This window comes from Ammospiza nelsoni, chromosome 31 (genome assembly GCF_027579445.1).
Source record: "Ammospiza nelsoni isolate bAmmNel1 chromosome 31, bAmmNel1.pri, whole genome shotgun sequence".
NCBI lineage: Eukaryota > Metazoa > Chordata > Aves > Passeriformes > Passerellidae > Ammospiza > Ammospiza nelsoni.
Window position 1 is genome coordinate 3470849 of NC_080663.1, and position 21762 is coordinate 3492610.

At 54.7% G+C, this 21762-nt stretch overlaps 1 protein-coding gene across 1 annotated transcript; it reads right to left on the minus strand.

Annotated features, from left to right (window-relative positions):
- Positions 1-17405: 17405 nt before the first annotated feature.
- Positions 17406-21524, minus strand: LOC132085530 (zinc finger protein 239-like). Its single transcript, XM_059491001.1, has 3 exons — positions 21516-21524; positions 19959-20073; positions 17406-18100 (listed from the first exon to the last, which is right to left on the minus strand). The coding sequence occupies exons 1-3, from the start codon at positions 21522-21524 to the stop codon at positions 17406-17408; spliced, it is 819 nt and encodes a 272-aa protein (XP_059346984.1).
- Between the last annotated feature and the right edge of the window lie 238 nt (positions 21525-21762).

Here is a 21762-nt window from a genome sequence, read left to right on the forward strand (position 1 = left end):
GGGCCATTCCCTGAGGTGGATCCTATGATGGGTAACCAGGTCAGACTTCCATATGAAGCTCTTCCCACATCCCAAGCCCCAGCAGGGATGTTCCTTGCTTTGGATCTCCTGGTGGTGGATCAGGTGGGAGCTCTGGCTGGAGCTCATTCATTCCACATTCCAAGCACTTGTAGGGTGTCTCAGCTTGAGAGATGATTTAAAAGAGGACACTCTGGGGTGAGTGTTGTCCCCTCTACAGAGTTCCAATAATCCCTTTCCACCAACAGGAAATGAACGCTAATAGATGAAACTGAAAAAAGAAACTCCAACAGTGTATTAACAAACAGAATGCCCACAAGGCATGAACAATAAACCATTAAAAAACATTAATAGACATTGAGTTGTCAGCCCTTAGTCCCCCCACACACTCTGGGACAAAAGACCCAAAATGCCAGAGAAATCGCCGCTCACGACACGGGCTACAGGCGGCACCGGCTTCTCCCGCAGGGAAAAGCCAACCAGGGGCTGTCCCAAGGCGATGCGAGCCCGGGGCTCGCCCGGCGTTGCGCTCCTCCCCAGCCGCGCTCCGCGGGCGCGGTCCCGGTCCCGGCGGGTGGAGCGGCGGCGCCGCAGCCTCGGGCTGTTTTCTCTCCCGGCCCGGCCCGGCCCGGCTGCCGGGGGTTAAAGACACAATAACCATTCTTTGGGCACAAAGCAGAGGAGCACGGAATGTGCCGTCACAGCAACTCACTGCGAGACAACTGCATACACAATAATCACAGGTCTCCATCTATCTATAAACAGCACGTACTGAACTCGGGATACAGCAATGTGCACCAGGACAGGAGTGGAGAGGCTGAAGGGACACCAGGGGAGATGGGGAATGTACGGACAGAGCAAATCCTCCAAGGGCTTTAACCTGATTCCCTGCTTTTCCGTGTTTCAAGGGCTTTGACTGCTGGATTTGAAAGAACTGGGATCTCACCGTGAAAAGCAGAGCAGTCAGAACCAGACACTGCTGTTGGAGTCCAAGTCTGGACTTGTCACATCTCAGCTTTGAAAACACATTGAATAAAAACCTCCATTACCCACAACCTTTCCCAGCCCATCCCTCCGGATATATAACAAAAAGTGATTAATCTCATTTTAAATGGAGAAAATATTGTGAAATGAATGTAAAAATAATCCCTCATAGAAACTCACATTGAGAATATCCAGAATAATGAAGTGGGTCTAGCAACACGCGCTGTCATTTCTCAGGTGTCTCAGGCTCAGAGTCAGCTCCGAGCCGGGCTCTGTCCCCCAGGTGCCCGAGCCCCGGGCCAGCTCCGAGCAGCCTCTCCCGGCTCTCCAGCGCGGCTCTCCCCGGCTGTGCCCGGGCAGCCCCTCGGTGTTTCCGTGGTGCCGCTGCCCCGCTCGGCTCCCCGTGCCCTGCCAATGGCCGGGGCTGCGCTCGGTGCCCCCGGGGGTCCCTGGGCGGGGCAGGGCCGAGCCCCGGTGCCCGGCAGAGCCCCGAGGGTCCCCCTGGGCCCCGGCCCCCCCGGGACACGGAGCCACGGCCCGCAGGGCCCCGGCGCGTCCGGCCGGGCCGTTCCCGCTCCCCGGCAGCCCGGGCTGCGGCCCCGGCGCTCGGCAGCGCTGTCGCTGGCACCGCGGCCAGAGCCTGCCCGGGCTCCGGGCACCGCGGGGGCTGCAAGGCCACAAGGCCGGGGCTGCTCCCGGCCCCTTCCAGGCTGTCCCTCGGCTGCTGGGTGCCGGCTGTGGCCCTTGTGACACCCTCGGGGATGTGGGACATTGTGGGGCAGTCAGGAACGAGAGTTGTAGCAGTGTCGGGGCGTAGGACGGTCGGGAGGGACGGAGACGAGAGATCTCTGCAGCCAGGTCGTGGAACTTGGGGTTTATTGCAAAGGGCCTGGGTGCAGGGCCCTGCTTGGAGCTGCCAGCCACAGCTGGAGCAGGCCCGAGAGAAGAGAGGGGTAGAGAGGGTGAGAGGGTGAGAGAGTAAGAGAGGCGAGAGAGTAAGAGAGGCAAGAGAGTAAAAGGGGTAAGAGACCAAGGTTCCTGTTACAATGCAATAAATCTTCTTCTGTGTTGAATATTCTAATTCTCACTAACCAATCTAGTACAAGATACAAATCCTATAGCATTTACATACAGCCTATGAGAATCATTACATTACCATAATGTGTTACATTTTAAATCCTAAAAACTCCTCTTTGGACCCTTCTGCCAAGCTGGTGGGGTCTGCTCTGACCCTTGGGCCTGTCTGCAAGCAGAGGGAATTGTTTCATCAAAAGGGGATTACCTTCAGCCAGCCGCACCATTGTTTTCCCATTGTTCAGTAACTGAGGGATCTCAAAGCTTGCTTTCATTTCAATCTCGCTTACAGTTTCTATATTCTCAAAACCTTTTGCCCGACAATCATATTTATAGAGGCTTTCCTGTTTCATCTTCCGCAACAAGAGTGTTTGACATTGCTTAAAAATCAGTGGCAAAGGCATGAGCAAGAGTCAGATTTAATGTTTAGCAACAAAGCTCAATAAATTCATTGGCAAGATTCACTCTATTGCCTATAAGACAGCTAAGGCACCAGGGAAAACAAGCAACAACAAAACCAATGAAAATCCAGATAATCAAAACAGAAATGCACTGAGAACTCTCCAAGACAGTGTGAGTGGATGCGTGCTGTGTTAAGGGCATGGGTCAAAAGACAGTTTGGACAGGGATTAAAAGGAACGAGGCCTAAAAGTAAACAACACGGAGCAGCACTTCAAATTCTACCTTGATTTATAACCTAACTTATACCTTAGGGCTAGCAATTCAACGGAGCAATAACACTCAGCACTTAACCTAACTTACAGCTGTAACTTCCACATTCTATTCAGCAACTGAACAGAAAAACAACACTTAACTTATAATTTACGTTTAACAACTGAGCAGAAGAACAATAATTAGCAGCATTTAAGTAAGTTCAGAACTATAACTGAACCTTGCTTACAGGCCTAACTTAGATATCCAAGGTACTTACACATCTAAGAAAGCATTATTTCTCCCTGATTTCCTATGGCATATGTGCAGGAGCACACACACAAACAGAAACAGTCAGTGCAAGCAAGGTACCTGTGAAAAATTCCCCTCAGAGGTCACTGAAATCCTCCCTCCAGATGCTTTTGCATCTCCTGCTGGGTGAAGGTTGGGACCTTGAGGAGTGAGGGCATCAGCCAGGACAGGTTTCAGTGACCCTGCAGGCAGAGCAAACCTGAGGGCATGATCCAGCATGATCCCGAGGGTTTGCTGGCTCAGAGAGGCCCCCTCAGAGGGAGACTGAGGGTCACAGCCCACAGTGGCCCAGGAGAGCTCACAGGGTCTCCTTTTGGACTGCTATTGATAGGGCCACAAGAGAGTGGGCTTCAGTCGCAAGGGTGTTTTATCCCAGCCACAGTTTGGCTTGGCACTTCCTCCAAAAGTGTGAGAAAGGAATGTTGTGCCATTCAGGCAAGAGGAACATTTTCCAAGGCTGGCCATAAGGAAAACAGGAGCCTTTTAGCAGTTCCTGGCAGTAGACAGTGTTTCTGATAAGTCTGGAAAGAGCAAAACCCAGGTGCTGTTTCCAAGGACAAGACCTAACAAGCATTTCTCAGATCACACTGCAGCCTGGAAAGGAGGAGGGGGCAATGCACAACCACACTGGGATCTCAGGGGTGCCCATGGCCTGGGTGATGCTGGCCTGATGTCAGCCACCCACCAAAGCCACTCTGTCTCTGCCCCTGCAGCTGCACAGGGCAGAGAGAATTTAACCAAGAGTTCCTGGGTTGGGATAAGACGGGGAGAGTTCCCTCATCAAACACCAAAATGAGCATCACAGACCCCGCCTGGGCACACGGAGGGATTTTATTAGCAACCAAATCACAGCAGCACAAGGAGAGGGGAAAGAAATTTCTCCAACACCTTCCTTCCACACAACAGGATCATGAGGACCATGAATAACCAGAGCTCTGCCCAACGGGGGTCACTGGGGATCATCCGGTGCGATCCTCCCACGGGGGATGGAGCTGAAACAGTGCATGAAGCTCTTCCCACACTCGGGACACGCGCAGGGCTTTCCTTAGTGGTGCCTCCACTGGTGTCAGGTCAGGTGAGAGCTCCTGGAAGAGCTCTTTCCACACTCAGGGCCTCTTCCTGGAGTTGGATGTGCTGGTGCCTGATGAGGTGGAAGTTGCAGTTAAAGCCCTTCCCACATTCCAAGCACCTGTAGGGCCGTTCCCTGGTGTTTTTGGTGGTGGATGTGGTCTGGAGCTCTGTCTGAAGCTGTTCCCACATTCCAAATGTTATAAATAGGGGCAGGAGAGCAGCTCCTTTAAAAGGCCTTTATTAAAGACAGCTCTGGTTGGGGAACCCAAAGGGTTGCACACAGCACCACTGTTCCCACTGGACGATGCTGAGGAGGAGGAGTGCAGCTTTGTCGCTGGGCAGAGCTGGGATTTCCCTTCTTAGGAGAGTCCTTAGGAAGGCAATATTGGCCCGTAGCCCAAGGGTATCCTCCAAGCTGGGTACTACCAAAGTTATTGTGGCAGGACGGGATCCGGCTCTGGTCAAGGGTGGGTGACTTAGTGTGGTTCTGGTGGGTTACAGTCAAAGCTTATGTGTTGGTTTGTTGTTTTGAGAGGGTTCACATAGTTCCCACAGCCTTTCATTTGAATTCAGTCCAGGTGCAAGTCCTCCTGGGAGCAGGGGAGCAGGGAAGTGGTTCCCGACAGGAATGGGTGAGATGGAAAGGGGTACAAATCCAGAGTATGACAGTGAGAGATACAAATACATGGTAAAATAGTAACATCTAACAGCGGCAACTAAAGGCAAGTCTTAGAATTCTAACATTCCAGGTTTAACAACAGACTAACACCGGGTACAAATACAGAGTATGATGAGGAGAGATACGCATACAGGGTAAAATATAAAATAGTAACATTTAGCAACGGCAACTGAAGGCAAGTCCTAGAACTCCAACATTCAATGTATAACAACAGACGAACATTTCAAATTAAGACCTTATCAATTTCATTAACATCAACTACCAATTACTACTCTAAAAAGGAACTCTCATCTCCAGGATTTCATTCCTCACACAAGCAGGTGTGTGGCTTCTCCCTGCCATGGGGCTTCTCCACCAGCTCTGAGCTCTGGCTGGATCTCTGGCCGCCTTCCTGGCTCAGGGGAGCTCTTTCCTCCTCACACCTCCCTGGGCTGGGTTTGCAGCCCCTCCTTGTGCGGTATCTCCAGGGCTTTTCCTCCTCCTCCATCCGGCCACAGCTTGGTTGACAAACCCTGATTTGAGAGGAAAAACAAGGGGTTAGCACCTTGGGATGGGGACTCCTCCCGCTTCCCCTCCTTCCTAATCCCGCCTCCTTCTCTTCCCTCTGGTCCTTCTCCTGTTCCTTCCTCGGCACTCCTCCTCCTCCGTCATCCCTTCCCCTGCTCCCCCCGGGCCTGGCGCGTACCCTTGGCCCCTCATTTCCCGACGCCGTCGCTCCCGCGGGAGGAGCCGGGATGGAGCCGGGGCAGGTCGGGCTGGGGCAGCGCTGGGCTCTGGGGCCGGCCTGGCAACTGGGGAATCATCAGCGCCCAGCGCTGTTTTAATAAAAAATGTTCACCGCCTTCTCTGACTGGCTGCTTTCCGCAGATTTCTTTTTCGGTGGAATTTGTCTGTGGCGTTTGGGGGTCCTTGGGGCCTGTGGGGCGACTTAGGAGGGTCCTGGCGCCTTTTGGGGTTCGCTGGGTGCCCCGCTGGGGTTCATATCAAGGCCCCCCCAAGCGGGGACACACGGGGGGACACACGGGGGTCCCCATTCCCGATCCATCCCGGGGTCGGTTCTGCCACCCCCAATCTCGAGCCCCCCGCGGGGTCCCCCCCGAGTCCCTCCCCAGTGCCCCCATAAATTGGACTGGGTTTAACTGGGAAGCTTTACTGGGAGCACTGGGAGCAGGCACTGGGCGGGGGCAGAGCGCCAGCGGGGCTGGGGGGGACACGGGACCCCCCCAGAATCAGCGGAGCGGGGACGGAGCGGGGGGTCCCGGCCGGGCCCGAGCCCACGGGGAGGGGCTGCGGCCGCCGCCGGCTCAGGAGCTCTGTGGGCAGAGAAAAGGGGGTGACACCGGGCTGGGGGCCCCGGCGGGAGCGCACACGCTCCGGGGGAGGGGGGACACGACCCCCGGGACTCGCCCTGACCTTCTTGGGCAGGGAGAAGCCGATATGAGGACAAAGCGCGGGCGCTGGGCCGGGGGGAGCACGAGAAGAGATGGAGGAGAAGGAGGTGGGAAGTCAAAGGAGCTTGAGAAGGGCCGGGATCAGAAGAAGAGGAGAAGGAGGCGGGATTAGCAACAGGAGGACGAGTGGGAGGAAAGACGGAGGAGGAGCGGGTGGAAGACGAGGGAGAAAGGAAGAGGAGGAGCAGGAAGAGGAGGAGGAAGCCGAGGAGAAAGAAGAAAGTTCGCGGCGTGCTCCCCGCTCAGTGTGCGGCCCTGCAGCCCCGGGAGCGCCTCCGCTCCCTCGCCCTCTTCATCTCGCGGGTGAGCTGGGACGGGGAGTTCGCCCCAGACTGGTCAGCAGGAAGGTCAGGAGCTGGAGCTGTCTGGTTGGTTATTGCGAGGGCAGCTTGTAATCTAATGATGCTATTGAAATGAGAAATGGGTTCTGTGGCTCCTGATATGAATTGGTTCGGGTTCCCAGGGACTGGTCCATGGTGTTTTAGGATTTGTTCTGCTGGCCGTTCATCTTTTCCCCATTTTGGGTGCTCCCTTCCAGCCAAGACTGCATCAATTTTCTCTAATTGAATCATCAAACCACTTTTCTCTAATTGAATCATCAAAAACTTGGATTCCCAGCTGATTTTTCTGAAGTTGTGTTAGCAAAAAGTCCCCAGTGCTCTGATATACCCTATATAACACAGAGAGTGACAGCACATGTTGGAGTGGGCAGAGGGATGATTCCCCCCATTTATTTATAGTGAAGTTTTCCCAACATTCTCCATGTGCTGTTTCCCTTTGCAGCTTCACCCGTTTGTGTTGCAGGGTCAGATATCCTCCCCCTGGGCTCTGCCTTGAGCTGTGCAAATTCCATCAGTGCCAGCAGGCAGAGCTTGGGGTGAGGGGCAGAGGGAATCAGCCCAATTCCTGCCCCGGGCAAGAGACCCCGGTGCATTGTCCACACTTTGCCCAGCAGTGTTCATTTGCATTTCTAAAGCTCCTCTCAGGCTGCCTGGAATGAAGCTTGACTTCCAGGGAAGCCATTCTGTGACTCACTTGTGGCCCCCCTAAAAGCTACTTTTTTTTTACCAATATTAACTTTTTACCAGTTTAAGGGTCACCTTTAAAGCTCTTCTAGTTTTTAAAAATGAGGCCTAAATTTGAATATCGAAGAGCCCATACCAAAATTTTGCCATCACAACAGCCACACACACATTTACACAAAAAAATCCAAAGCCATAAAGATTTTTTCTACTTCTTCTCCTACGACTAAAAACTGACTCTCACACCCCTGGCCCAACACCCCTAATCTAACTGGCAATATAAAAGTAGGATTATTAAGAAAAAACATTCTAACAGTGTAATCTTGTCACCAAAACTGCAAGAAGAACCAAAATTCTTCAACAATATTTCTAGTGTTAGAGAATCAAAGCATGAATTGATTCTGTCCAGGATGTGCAACAGACATAATTTCATCCGCATATAGCCTGGCTGTGTAGAAAAAAATCATTCCATGACACGTGGGTTTTACTAGATTTATCATTAAGATTTTACCATCCAAAACCCATTGAAATAGTTTATTGTTCATTGCTTCCAAGTTGCCGAGTTCTTACTTAGCATTTGGTTTCCTATCAGACCCAGATTTCTTCCCCTCTGATGTGAATTCGGACTCCACACTCCTGGATTTCCTTCTCAGCCTTTTCCAGCCCAGGTGTCTCCAGCTGTGCCGGGGGCAGTGTCTGGGGTAGCTGTTGGTTGCTGTTTGCTGCTGGGAAGTGTTGATGTTTTGTTGCTGGTCGTTATCTCTGTGGGTGTCTTTTGGGCTATTCCCAGTCTATTAACATGTTAAGCTCATCTCTGTTGAGTGGTGTAACATCCCTTAAATAAAAGCTTTAAAATTCCTTTTCCAATGGAAAACCTTTGAGTAGAGAAACCTTTCTGAGCAGAGAAATAAGGTTTAAAAGGAGCAAACTCGGTACATTTTGCAGCAGTGCAATGGCAGGCAGCCCAGAGTGCGGGTGTCAGTGAGCCCCAGAGTGGAATTGTGCCGTGGTGTTCCCCAGCAGCTGTGGCAGTGCAGGCCCAGCCAGCGCTGAAGCAACAGCAGTGGCAGCAAGGCTTGGCCCCAGGGGCTGGAGGTGGCAGAGGAGGGTGGCCAGGATTGCAGAGGATTCCAGGCGAGGATCTGTGGGCAGGCGCAGGGGCTTGGCCCGCTGTGGAGCCCTGGCTGCTGCTGCGTTGCCTTCAGGGCAGGCTCAGGGGCGGCCTCCCATCCTCCTGCTGCGGGCGGGAAGTGCAAATCTCCGGGGCTTCAGAGCCCTTGAGGCCAGGCTGAGGGGTCCCCCCGTGTTGAGCTGTGCTGGCGGCTGTTTCTGGCCTCAGGGACACTTGGCATGGGCCCCTTGGCCACCAGTGGTGCTGCTTTGCACTCCTTGGGCAGGAGCCGATGTCCTGGCTGGGTGTCCTGTGTGTCGGCAGCAGAAAAGTCCCAAGGTGTGTGTGTCCCATCAATCTGTCCCAGCCTGGGTCTGGAGCTCTGTCCCTTGAGTGCAGTCCTGGGTTCTTTGCCAGTCCCTCTCCAGGCTGTTCAAACAGGAGGCTGGGTTAAACCCTTGCCCTGTCCTCAGTTCTAAATCCTCCTGTGCCATTGAACAAGTTTTGTACTGTAATAACCGAGCCGTCCTCATCCATTTAGAGGCTGTTTTGGTTGTGAAAGCTTTACCTTGGTGCCAAACTTAAACAATAAGAGTTCCTGCTGTCATCAGTTTTCAGGCCTCAGTTCCCATGAAAGCTGTGGCTGCACCATTCTGCAACAATGAGGCCACTCTGGCCACTGGGTTCAACATTTTAGCAGAAGAATTCCTTTGGCTTGGCCTTGTTTAACATACTATTCAAATTCTTATTCCCTGTAAGGACCAGGGCAGCAGCCTCAGTTAATCTTCATTTTAACACTTGAAAATTCTGTGTTTCCTCCTCCTGTCCATCCATCCAGGTTGTTGACTGGCAGGATAGGAGTATTGTAGGGAGAGATCCCTGGCTCCAAGAGCCCTGCCTTTAACAGGGACTCAATACCAGCCTGTGAGCCCTTCCTTCTTCTCACCCTTGGAATGGGGTGTTTCTTTTAGTCACCTCTTGTCCTGGTTGCTACAAAGAACTTTGGAGAGGCTCCATATCAAATTGTTTGTATTTTCCTGGGGCTGCCCACACTTCAGGGTTCACTTTAGCACAGGCCTTGCCACTCATCTGACACAAAGGTACAGCATGAGCCTCTGTTTTACCTTTTAGAATACAAACCTATATTTCTACATTAGCCATCGAATCCCTTCCCAGTAAATGATGATCACAATTAGGAGGAAGTAGAAACCCATGCATTTCAAATCTATCTCCCACATCTACTAACAGTGGTTGAAGAAAACACACCTGCTCATTTTTCCCACTTATCCCCTGAATGATCAAACAACTTTTTGACAATTTTCCCCCCTTGGGTCTGAGATTCAGAGTGGATTGAGAGGCCCCTGTGTCCATCAGGAAATGCCTCCTCTCAATGCAGACCCTGCCTGAATGTTCTCAAGGGCTGCAGTGTGGAGGGTCCCTGGTGTGATGGGAGCTGTGACAGCCCTGCCAATCCATGTCCATCAAGGGGTGGACTTGCTGGTCCTGAGGGTGCTGCTGTCTGTGCTTGCAGTGTCCTTGTGCCCTGCAGCTGGAGCCCTGGTTCCTTGCCCGGGGCTGTTTGGGTGGGCTCTCCCCTGCCGAGGAGGGCAATGCCTCTGCCAGGTGCTTGTGGCCGAGCCGTGCCCTGGGTGCTGGGGCCCCCTTGGGCCCTGGGGTTGATCCCTCAGGGGCTGTAGGAACTGTGCCCTGGCCTTTGCCTTCAGCTTGGCCTTTTGCTGCTCCCTTCTTGCACTCACCTGCTGTGCCTTTGTGCCCAAGTGCTGCAGGGCCTTCTTGTGCCCCTCCTGCAGCCCCCTCAGTGCCTGTGGGTGCTCATCCTCTGACAGCTGCCAAGTTTTTTCCAAAATCATTCATTTCTCAAGTGACCCAAACGAAATCCTTAAAAGAAAATCCTGATCCTTCCCTAATAATCCGCCTTTCCCAGGTGTTCCTTGCTCCTCCTCCCTGTGCTCAGGGTGCCCTCCCCAGCCCGTAGCCCAGAGCCGCTCCCTGTCCTGCCGCAGTGTCCGAAGGCGCCCCCGGCGGGCAGGGCCGGCAGCTCCACGGGGCCGGGCAGCGGCCGGGGCGTCCCGCAGCCTCCTGGGGGCCGGGGGCCGCTGCCGGCCCTGCCCGGGGCTGGTGGGGTCAGGCAGCGCCCGGCGCTGAGCCCCGGCTGCCCCACAGCCCCGGCCCGGCCCCGCAGCTCCCCACAGGCCCCCAGCCCGTGCTCCCGGTGCCGCAGCTCTGCGCCCGGTGCTGCCGCTGCCCCTCACAGAGAAACCCCCTGAAACCCTGACCTCCTTGATTTCCTGTCCTGGACACCGGGGATACAAATGATCAAAGGTTGAGGATAAGACCCTGTTGAAAAACATCCCAATCCTCAGTATTTTTCTCTTCCTCCTCTTTTCTTTTTCTTACCACATAGATTCCTCCTGCGGCTTCTTGCCTTAACCAGATTGCTGCACACTCCCCTTCACCTAATCCCTTCCCAGCACACCAACACCATCCATCCCCTGTTGTCCATATCCCTTCTCCACTTCTCTTATTGCCCCCCTGGCTGTCCAAGTCCTTAGTTACCTCTGGGGAAATGTGCAAACTCAACATTCTCCCCTTTTCTATAAAATACAATATTCATGGCTCTGTTAAATCTTTGTTCTCCTTCACAAAGTTCAGGAATTTAGCAGGACCTTGGCTGAGCAGCATTTCCTGTTGATTAATAACATTTTCTGAAACTCATGATTTCTCCTGTCACTTCCTTTTCTATCTCAAAGGAGATTCACACCATCTGTTTGTAAAGACACTTTAATCTCATTCTTTTCAATACAATGGGATAAGGGGGCAGAAGCCATAAAAGGGCATTTAGGACACTAAAAGTGCAAGGGACAGGGGAGGGTCAGCCCTAAACTGAGCCAGAGGGGAGCTGGGATTTAGAGGGGATGGTAGACAAAGGATAGGAGAGGTGGATAACGGGAGGGGGACAGCAGCAAAGGGGTTCCATGGTGTTCCCTTTGTGTCCCCATCACTCAGTCCCTGGAGCGATTCCCCAGGGCTGTGGGAGGGGATGGATCCGCACTGGGCGGTTCCCCAAACTCCCTGTCCATCCTTGGGGAGCTCCTTGGGCTGGTTCCCCCCACCCAGCAGCCGGTGATGCTTTTTCAGCTGTGGGGCAGAGGGGGGTGGGAAAGGGGGATCTGGGTTGGTCAGGGAGGAGGAGGGGAGGGGGAGAGGAGAAGGAGGAGCAGGAAGAGGAGCAGAAGGAGAAGCACAAGTTTCCATCCTGCTGGTGACTGGGTGGGGGAGCTCACCCCAAATGTATCAGGGAGTCCTCCAGAGGGGTTCTTCTGGGGAAAGTGTTTGGAGTTGGCAGATTCCAGAATCAAGACTCAAATATCTTGGTGGTCCCTGAGATGGTTTGGTTTTTTGTGGGTATATATGGATCTTGCAGGACCCCAAAGCTGATCCTCCTTTTGGGAATATTAAGGGTCCCTCATGGCAAACCCTCGGGATCATGCTGGATCATGCCCTCGGGTTTGCTCTGCCTGCAGGGTCACTGAAACCTGTCCTGGCTGATGCCTTCACTCCTCAAGGCCCCGACCTTCACCCAGCAGGAGATGCAAAAGCATCTGGAGGGAGGATTTCAGTGACCTCTGAGGGGAATTTTTCACAGGTACCTTGCTTGCACTGACTGTTTCTGTTTGTGTGTGTGCTCCTGCACATATGCCATAGGAAATCAGGGAGAAATAATGCTTTCTTAGATGTGTAAGTACCTTGGATATCTAAGTTAGGCCTGTAAGCAAGGTTCAGTTATAGTTCTGAACTTACTTAAATGCTGCTAATTATTGTTCTTTAGCTCAGTTGTTAAACGTAAGTTATAAGTTAAGTGTTGTTTTTCTGTTCAGTTGCTGAATAGAATGTGGAAGTTACAGCTGTAAGTTAGGTTAAGTGCTGAGTGTTATTGCTCCGTTGAATTGCTAGCCCTAAGGTATGAGTTAGGTTATAAATTAAGGTAGAATTTGAAGTGCTGCTCCGTGTTGTTTACTTTTAGGCCTCGTTCCTTTTAATCCCTGTCCAAACTGTCTTTTGACCCATGCCCTTAACACAGCACGCATCCACTCACACTGTCTTGGAGAGTTCTCAGTGCATTTCTGTTTTGATTGACTGGATTTTCATTGGTTTTGTTGTTGCTTGTTTTCCCTGGTGCCTTAGCTGTCTTACAGGCAGTAGAGTGAATCTTGCCAATGAATTTATTGAGCTTTGTTGCTAAACATTAAATCTGACTCTTGCTCATGCCTTTGCCACTGATTTTTAAGCAATGTCAAACACTCTTGTTGCGGAAGATGAAACAGGAAAGCCTCTATAAATATGATTGTCGGGCAAAAGGTTTTGAGAATATAGAAACTGTAAGCGAGATTGAAATGAAAGCAAGCTTTGAGATCCCTCGGTTACTGAACAATGGGAAAACAATGGTGTGGCCCAGCTGAAGGTAATCCCCTTTTGATGAAACAATTCCCTCTGCTTGCAGACAGCTCCAAGAGTCAGAGCAGACCCCACCAGCTTGGCAGAAGGGTCCAAAGAGGAGTTTTTAGGGTTTAAAATGTAACACATTGTGGTAATGTAATGATGCTTATAGGCTGTATGTAAATGCTATAGGATTTGTATCTTGTACTAGATTGGTTAGTGAGAATCAGAATATTCAACACAGAAGAAGATTTATTGTATTGTAATGGGAACCTTGGTCTCCTACCCCTTTTACTCTCTTGCCTCTCTTACTCTCTCACCCTCTCTACCCCTCTCTTCTCTCGGGCCTGCTCCAGCTGTGGCTGGCAGCTCCAAGCAGGGCCCTGCACCCAGGCCCTTTGCAATAAACCCCAAGTTCCACGACCTGGCTGCAGAGATCTCTCTGTCCGTCCCGACCGTCCTACCCCCCGACACTGCTACAACTCTCGTTCCTGACTGCCCCACAATGTCCCACATCCCCGAGGGTGTCACAAGGGCCACAGCCGGCACCCAGCAGCCGAGGGACGGACTGGAAGGGGCCGGGAGCAGCCCCGGCCTTGTGGCCTTGCAGCCCCCGCGGTGCCCGGAGCCCGGGCAGGCTCTGGCCGCGGTGCCAGCGACAGCGCTGCCGAGCGCCGGGGCCGCAGCCCGGGCTGCCGGGGAGCGGGAACGGCCCGGCCGGACGCGCCGGGGCCCTGCGGGCCGTGGCTCCGTGTCCCGGGGGGGCCGGGGCCCAGGGGGACCCTCGGGGCTCTGCCGGGCACCGGGGCTCGGCCCTGCCCCGCCCAGGGACCCCCGGGGGCACCGAGCGCAGCCCCGGCCATTGGCAGGGCACGGGGAGCCGAGCGGGGCAGCGGCACCACGGAAACACCGAGGGGCTGCCCGGGCACAGCCGGGGAGAGCCGCGCTGGAGAGCCGGGAGAGGCTGCTCGGAGCTGGCCCGGGGCTCGGGCACCTGGGGGACAGAGCCCGGCTCGGAGCTGACTCTGAGCCTGAGACACCTGAGAAATGACAGCGCGTGTTGCTAGACCCACTTCATTATTCTGGATATTCTCAATGTGAGTTTCTATGAGGGATTATTTTTACATTCATTTCACAATATTTTCTCCATTTAAAATGAGATTAATCACTTTTTGTTATATATCCGGAGGGATGGGCTGGGAAAGGTTGTGGGTAATGGAGGTTTTTATTCAATGTGTTTTCAAAGCTGAGATGTGACAAGTCCAGACTTGGACTCCAACAGCAGTGTCTGGTTCTGACTGCTCTGCTTTTCACGGTGAGATCCCAGTTCTTTCAAATCCAGCAGTCAAAGCCCTTGAAACACGGAAAAGCAGGGAATCAGGTTAAAGCCCTTGGAGGATTTGCTCTGTCCGTACATTCCCCATCTCCCCTGGTGTCCCTTCAGCCTCTCCGCTCCTGTCCTGGTGCACATTGCTGTATCCCGAGTTCAGTACGTGCTGTTTATAGATAGATGGAGACCTGTGATTATTGTGTATGCAGTTGTCTCGCAGTGAGTTGCTGTGACGGCACATTCCGTGCTCCTCTGCTTTGTGCCCAAAGAATGGTTATTGTGTCTTTAACCCCCGGCAGCCGGGCCGGGCCGGGCCGGGAGAGAAAACAGCCCGAGGCTGCGGCGCCGCCGCTCCACCCGCCGGGACCGGGACCGCGCCCGCGGAGCGCGGCTGGGGAGGAGCGCAACGCCGGGCGAGCCCCGGGCTCGCATCGCCTTGGGACAGCCCCTGGTTGGCTTTTCCCTGCGGGAGAAGCCGGTGCCGCCTGTAGCCCGTGTCGTGAGCGGCGATTTCTCTGGCATTTTGGGTCTTTTGTCCCAGAGTGTGTGGCAGATAAGGTCTGGCAATTTAATACCTAGCACTTATTTACTTTTATTTGAATTATTCTTGCCTTTTTGTTATTCTGTTTGTTAATAAACTGTTGGAGGTTTTTTCAGTTTCATCTATTAACCTTCATTTCCTGTTGGTGGAAAGGGATTATTGGAACCCTGTAGAGGGGACAACACTCACCCCAGAGTGTCCTCTTTTAAATCATCTCTCAAGCTGAGGTGCTACATTCCTACAAGTGCTTGGAATGTGGAATGAGCTCCAGCCAGAGCTCCCACCTGATCCGGCACCAGGAGATCCAAAGCAAGGAACATCCCTGCTGGGGCTTGGGATGTGGGGAGAGCTTCAGCAAAAACTCCCACCGCATCAAGGACCACAAGATCCACATTGGGGAGAGGCCCCACAGGTTTGGGGAGGTGTGGGAAGGGCTTCTGACAGAGCTCAGCCTTGACCCAACACAAAGGGAGTGGCTCGAGTGTGGGAAGAGCTTCGTGCGCTGCTCCAGCTCCATCCCCCATGGGAGGATCCGTGTTAGATGACCCCCAGTGACCCCCGTTGGGCAGAGCCCCGGTGATCTGTGATCCTGGTGATTTGTGTTCAGTGGGAAGAAGGTGTTGAAGAGATTTCTTTCCCTTCTCCTTGTGCTGCTGTGATTTGATTGGTAATAAATTCCCTCCGTGTGCCCCGGCTGGTTCTGCTGTGCCCATGCTGGTGCTCAGGGCAGAATCTCTCCCGTTCCTTCTCAGCTTCTGTGCCTTTCCTTGTGTTTCCTCTCCCTGTGCCATTGCAGAGGGCAAGGACGGAGCAGTTTTGGTGGCTCCCAGCATTCTGGCAGGACCAGCCCAGCTCCGGGGTTCTGAGGAGCTTGTGGGGCTCCCCTGTTCGTGGGACATCCCGGGTGGAGGAGGGTGCCCCCCTTGCTGCAGCCCCAGCCCTCAGCCAAGCAGAGAATGCCCTCACCTGGGGCCTCATTTATGGGCACACCTGAGCCCCTGGACATCTCCATCCCCATTCTGGGGTGCATCCGAGTTCTTGGATATCTGGGGCCCCATTTTCTGGGATGTATTGTGTTTGTATAGACTGGTTGTGGTAGTGGGGTGGGCTCTGAGAGAAGCTATGGAAGCTTCCTCCATGTCCAGCAGAGCCAATCCCTGGTGGTTCTAAAGATGGAGGTGCTGGATGCAGAGATCCCCCCACAGCCCCTGGAGCAGCCCCCTGGCGCAGGGGGTGCCTGAGAGGAGGCTGTGACCCCGTGGGATCCCCGTGGCCAGAGGGGCTCCCGCTGGAGCTGCCTGTCCTGGCAGGACTGACCCCGGGGCACAGTGACCCCCGGGCTGCAGCAGGGTGAGGGGGGTGCTGCCCGTGGGATGGACTCACATCAGAGCCGGGCACTGATGGGGTTTGGGTTTCTCTGGGAGTTTTTGTCCCGTTTGTCACCCGGAAAGACGCCGGGAGCAGCAGGGGGTGGCAACCACGGGTGACTGGGATGGCAAAGGGCTGGCTGCTGGCTCTGGCACAGCCCTGAAATCGTTTGGGGGAGCGCAGGGGTGCAGGGCTCGGGCAGTCAGGCGCTTCACTCCTGGATTTTCCTGCCCGCGCCCGCGACTCCTGGGGCGTAGAGGGGCCCGAGCGTGTCCCCTCATAACCTCCCTGGGAATCACCCCAGCGCCCCCAGCCCTCCTTGTGACCGTGCCCGCGGCCTCTTGTCCGTCCCAGCGGCTCCCGTGGCTCTCCCAGTCCATTCCCGGTCACTCCCAGCGCCCCCCGCGTGTCCATCTCAGCCGAGCGTGGTGCTGCCGCCCTTCAGCCAATCAGAGCCCGGCTCTCTGATGACTCATCAGTTGCCGGGCGGACCCGCAGCCCCCAGTGCCCCGCGCTGGACTCGGCCTCCCAGTGCCGCGCGCGCCATTCCCAGTTCCGCCCAGTGCCACCCCAGGCCCTCCCAGTGTCCACAAGCTCCTTCCCACTCCCTTTCATCTCATTCCCAGTACAATACCAGTCCATTCCCAGAACTTCTCATTTCACTCCCAGACCTTAACCTTCGCTCTCAGTGCTCCACAGTTCTCGCAGTGCACTCCCAGTCCCTCTCGAGGCCATTCCACCCCTCCCCTCTCTCTCCCAGTTTCCCCCAGCTGATCCCAGTGTGTCCCCAAACTCTCCCAGTGCCCCCCAGCGTGTCCATCTCGCTGGTGCCCCCCTCGAGCTCCCAGCCCAGCTCCGGCCGCCTGCTCTGCTCCGTGATGGATTTCTACCCTGCTGCCATCCAGGTGAGGTGGTTCCAGGGCCAGCAGGAGCTCTCGGAGCACGTGGTGGCCACCGACGTGGTCCCCAACGGGGACTGGACCCACCAGCTGCTGGTGCTGCTGGAAACGCCGCCCCGGCGCGGGCTCAGCTACAGCTGCCAGGTGGAGCACGTCAGCCTGGAGCAGCCCCTGAGGCGGCACTGGGGCACGGCCCGGCCCCCAAAGCACCGGGGGCAGCAGGGGAGGCGCTGGGGGGGCTGAGAAGGAACGGGAGGGATTCTGCCCTGAGCACCAGCACGGGCACAACAGACCCGGCCTGGGCACACGGAGGGAATTTATTACCAACCAAATCAGGGCAGCACAAGGAGAAGGGAAAGAAATCTCTCCAACACCTTCCCCCCACCCAACGGGGATCATCAGGATCCTGGATCACCAGGGCTCTGCCCAAATGGGGTCACTGGGGATCATCCAACGTGGATGCTCCATGGGGAGGGGAGCTGGAGCAGCGCACCAAGCTCTTCCCACACTTGGGGCACTCCCAGGGCCTCTCCCCAGTGCGGAGGCGCCCGTTCAGGAGGGAGGAGCTGCGCTTGAAGCCCTTCCCACAGTCGGGGCAGCACAAGGGCCTCTCCTCCCTGTGAATGCGCTGATGCAGGAGGAGGCGGGATGGCCTCAGAAACCTCTTCCCACACTGAGGACACTCGAAGGGCCTCTCCCCAGCGTGCAGCATCTGGTGTTCCTTCAGGCCGGAGCTCCGCACGAAGCTCTTCCCACATTCCTGGCAGGTGTGGGGCCGTTCCCCAGTGTGGATCTTGCTGTGGCTGATGAGGTTGCAGCTCTTGCTGAAGCCCTTCCCACATTCCCCACACTTGTAGGGCTTTTCCCCACTGTGGATCACCTGGTGCTGCCTCAGATGGGAGCTGTACCTGAAACCCTTCCCACATTCCAAGCACTTGTGTGGCCTCTCTCCAGCCTGAGGCTTCTCCACCAGCTCTGAGCTCTGGCTGCATCTCCGGCCGCCTTCCTGGCTCAGGAGGGCTCTTTCCTCCTCAGAGCTCCCTGGGCTGGGTTTGCAGCCACTCCTCGTGAGGGATCTCTGGGGCTTTTCCTTCTCCATCTGTCCACAGCTTGGGAATGACAAATCCTGGTCTGGGGGAAAAAACAAGGGATGAGAGCCTTGGGCTGGGGGTTCCTCCTGCAGAGGACTATTGCTGGAAGTCCCGAGGCTTTTGAGTTTAGAAAAATCTGCAAAGCACCAAGATATAGCTCCCAAAATGACCCTCATAGGAGATCTGCCCCTCTTGTCTCTTCAATCTGGGGTTTGGTTTCTCTTCCTTGAGCTGATGGGAGTCCCGTGGCTCCTGGAGTTGCCCCTCTCTGAAGTCTTGCATACAGATGACCCAGGGGATTTTGAGGGTCCCAGAGGTCTGTTCTTCCCCTGATTCTCTGCTCCAGGATTCCACAGATCCCAGGGATCCCCACACCCCCGGCCCTTCCCTCCCCCCTTCAGGCTGCTGGGTCTCACCCAACTCTGGAACCATCCCTCTCACCTTCTCCCACTCCTGGGGTCTTGAGGCTCCACTCCACTGCTCTTCTGGGAGGGTCCCCAAGACTGATGTCCTCCCCCTACCAAAACCTGGTGATTGCCATGAGGGACCCTTAATATTCCCAAAAGGAGGATCAGCTTTGGGGTCCTGCAAGATCCATATATACCCACAAAAAACCAAACCATCTCAGGGACCACCAAGATATTTGAGTCTTGATTCTGGAATCTGCCAACTCCAAACACTTCCCCCAGAAGAACCCCTCTGGAGGACTCCCTGATACATTTGGGGTGAGCTCCCCCACCCAGTCACCAGCAGGATGGAAACTTGTGCTTCTCCTTCTGCTCCTCTTCCTGCTCCTCCTTCTCCTCTCCCCCTCCCCTCCTCCTCCCTGACCAACCCAGATCCCCCTTTCCCACCCCCCTCTGCCCCACAGCTGAAAAAGCATCACCGGCTGCTGGGTGGGGGGAACCAGCCCAAGGAGCTCCCCAAGGATGGACAGGGAGTTTGGGGAACCGCCCAGTGCGGATCCATCCCCTCCCACAGCCCTGGGGAATCGCTCCAGGGACTGAGTGATGGGGACACAAAGGGAACACCATGGAACCCCTTTGCTGCTGTCCCCCTCCCGTTATCCACCTCTCCTATCCTTTGTCTACCATCCCCTCTAAATCCCAGCTCCCCTCTGGCTCAGTTTAGGGCTGACCCTCCCCTGTCCCTTGCACTTTTAGTGTCCTAAATGCCCTTTTATGGCTTCTGCCCCCTTATCCCATTGTATTGAAAAGAATGAGATTAAAGTGTCTTTACAAACAGATGGTGTGAATCTCCTTTGAGATAGAAAAGGAAGTGACAGGAGAAATCATGAGTTTCAGAAAATGTTATTAATCAACAGGAAATGCTGCTCAGCCAAGGTCCTGCTAAATTCCTGAACTTTGTGAAGGAGAACAAAGATTTAACAGAGCCATGAATATTGTATTTTATAGAAAAGGGGAGAATGTTGAGTTTGCACATTTCCCCAGAGGTAACTAAGGACTTGGACAGCCAGGGGGGCAATAAGAGAAGTGGAGAAGGGATATGGACAACAGGGGATGGATGGTGTTGGTGTGCTGGGAAGGGATTAGGTGAAGGGGAGTGTGCAGCAATCTGGTTAAGGCAAGAAGCCGCAGGAGGAATCTATGTGGTAAGAAAAAGAAAAGAGGAGGAAGAGAAAAATACTGAGGATTGGGATGTTTTTCAACAGGGTCTTATCCTCAACCTTTGTCAGCTGATCATTTGTATCCCCGGTGTCCAGGACAGGAAATCAAGGAGGTCAGGGTTTCAGGGGGTTTCTCTGTGAGGGGCAGCGGCAGCACCGGGCGCAGAGCTGCGGCACCGGGAGCACGGGCTGGGGGCCTGTGGGGAGCTGCGGGGCCGGGCCGGGGCTGTGGGGCAGCCGGGGCTCAGCGCCGGGCGCTGCCTGACCCCACCAGCCCCGGGCAGGGCCGGCAGCGGCCCCCGGCCCCCAGGAGGCTGCGGGACGCCCCGGCCGCTGCCCGGCCCCGTGGAGCTGCCGGCCCTGCCCGCCGGGGGCGCCTTCGGACACTGCGGCAGGACAGGGAGCGGCTCTGGGCTACGGGCTGGGGAGGGCACCCTGAGCACAGGGAGGAGGAGCAAGGAACACCTGGGAAAGGCGGATTATTAGGGAAGGATCAGGATTTTCTTTTAAGGATTTCGTTTGGGTCACTTGAGAAATGAATGATTTTGGAAAAACTTGGCAGCTGTCAGAGGATGAGCACCCACAGGCACTGAGGGGGCTGCAGGAGGGGCACAAGAAGGCCCTGCAGCACTTGGGCACAAAGGCACAGCAGGTGAATGCAAGAAGGGAGCAGCAAAAGGCCAAGCTGAAGGCAAAGGCCAGGGCACAGCTCCTACAGCCCCTGAGGGATCAACCCCAGGGCCCAAGGGGGCCCCAGCACCCAGGGCACGGCTCGGCCACAAGCACCTGGCAGAGGCATTGCCCTCCTCGGCAGGGGAGAGACCACCCAAACAGCCCCGGGCAAGGAACCAGGGCTCCAGCTGCAGGGCACAAGGACACTGCAAGCACAGACAGCAGCACCCTCAGGACCAGCAAGTCCACCCCTTGATGGACATGGATTGGCAGGGCTGTCACAGCTCCCATCACACCAGGGACCCTCCACACTGCAGCCCTTGAGAACATTCAGGCAGGGTCTGCATTGAGAGGAGGCATTTTCTGATGGACACAGGGGCCTCTCAATCCACTCTGAATCTCAGACCCAAGGGGGGAAAATTGTCAAAAAGTTGTTTGATCATTCAGGGCATAAGTGGGAAAAATGAGCAGGTGTGTTTTCTTCAACCACTGTTAATACATGTGGGAGGTAGATTTGAAATGCATGGGTTTCTACTTCCTCCTAATTGTGATCATCATTTACTGGGAAGGGATTCGATGGCTAATGTGGAAATAGAGGTTTGTATTCTAAAAGGTAAAACAGAGGCTCATGCTGTACCTTTGTGTCAGATGAGTGGCAAGGCCTGTGCTAAAGTGAACCCTGAAGTGTGGGCAGCCCCAGGAAAATACAAACAATTTGATATGGAGCCTCTCCAAAGTTCTTTGTAGCAACCAGGACAAGAGGTGACTAAAAGAAACACCCCATTCCAAGGGTGAGAAGAAGGAAGGGCTCACAGGCTGGTATTGAGTCCCTGTTAAAGGCAGGGCTCTTGGAGCCAGGGATCTCTCCCTACAATACTCCTATCCTGCCAGTCAACAACCTGGATGGATGGACAGGAGGAGGAAACACAGAATTTTCAAGTGTTAAAATGAAGATTAACTGAGGCTGCTGCCCTGGTCCTTACAGGGAATAAGAATTTGAATAGTATGTTAAACAAGGCCAAGCCAAAGGAATTCTTCTGCTAAAATGTTGAACCCAGTGGCCAGAGTGGCCTCATTGTTGCAGAATGGTGCAGCCACAGCTTTCATGGGAACTGAGGCCTGAAAACTGATAACAGCAGGAACTCTTATTGTTTACGTCTGGCATCAAGGTAAAGCTTTCACAACCAAAAGAGCCTCTAAATGGATGAGCAGGGCTAGGTCAGCCCTCAGCCTGGCCTCAAGGGCTCTGAAGCCCCGGAGATTTGCACTTCCCGCCCGCAGCAGGAGGATGGGAGGCCGCCCCTGAGCCTGCCCTGAAGGCAACGCAGCAGCAGCCAGGGCTCCACAGCGGGCCAAGCCCCTGCGCCTGCCCACAGATCCTCGCCTGGAATCCTCTGCAATCC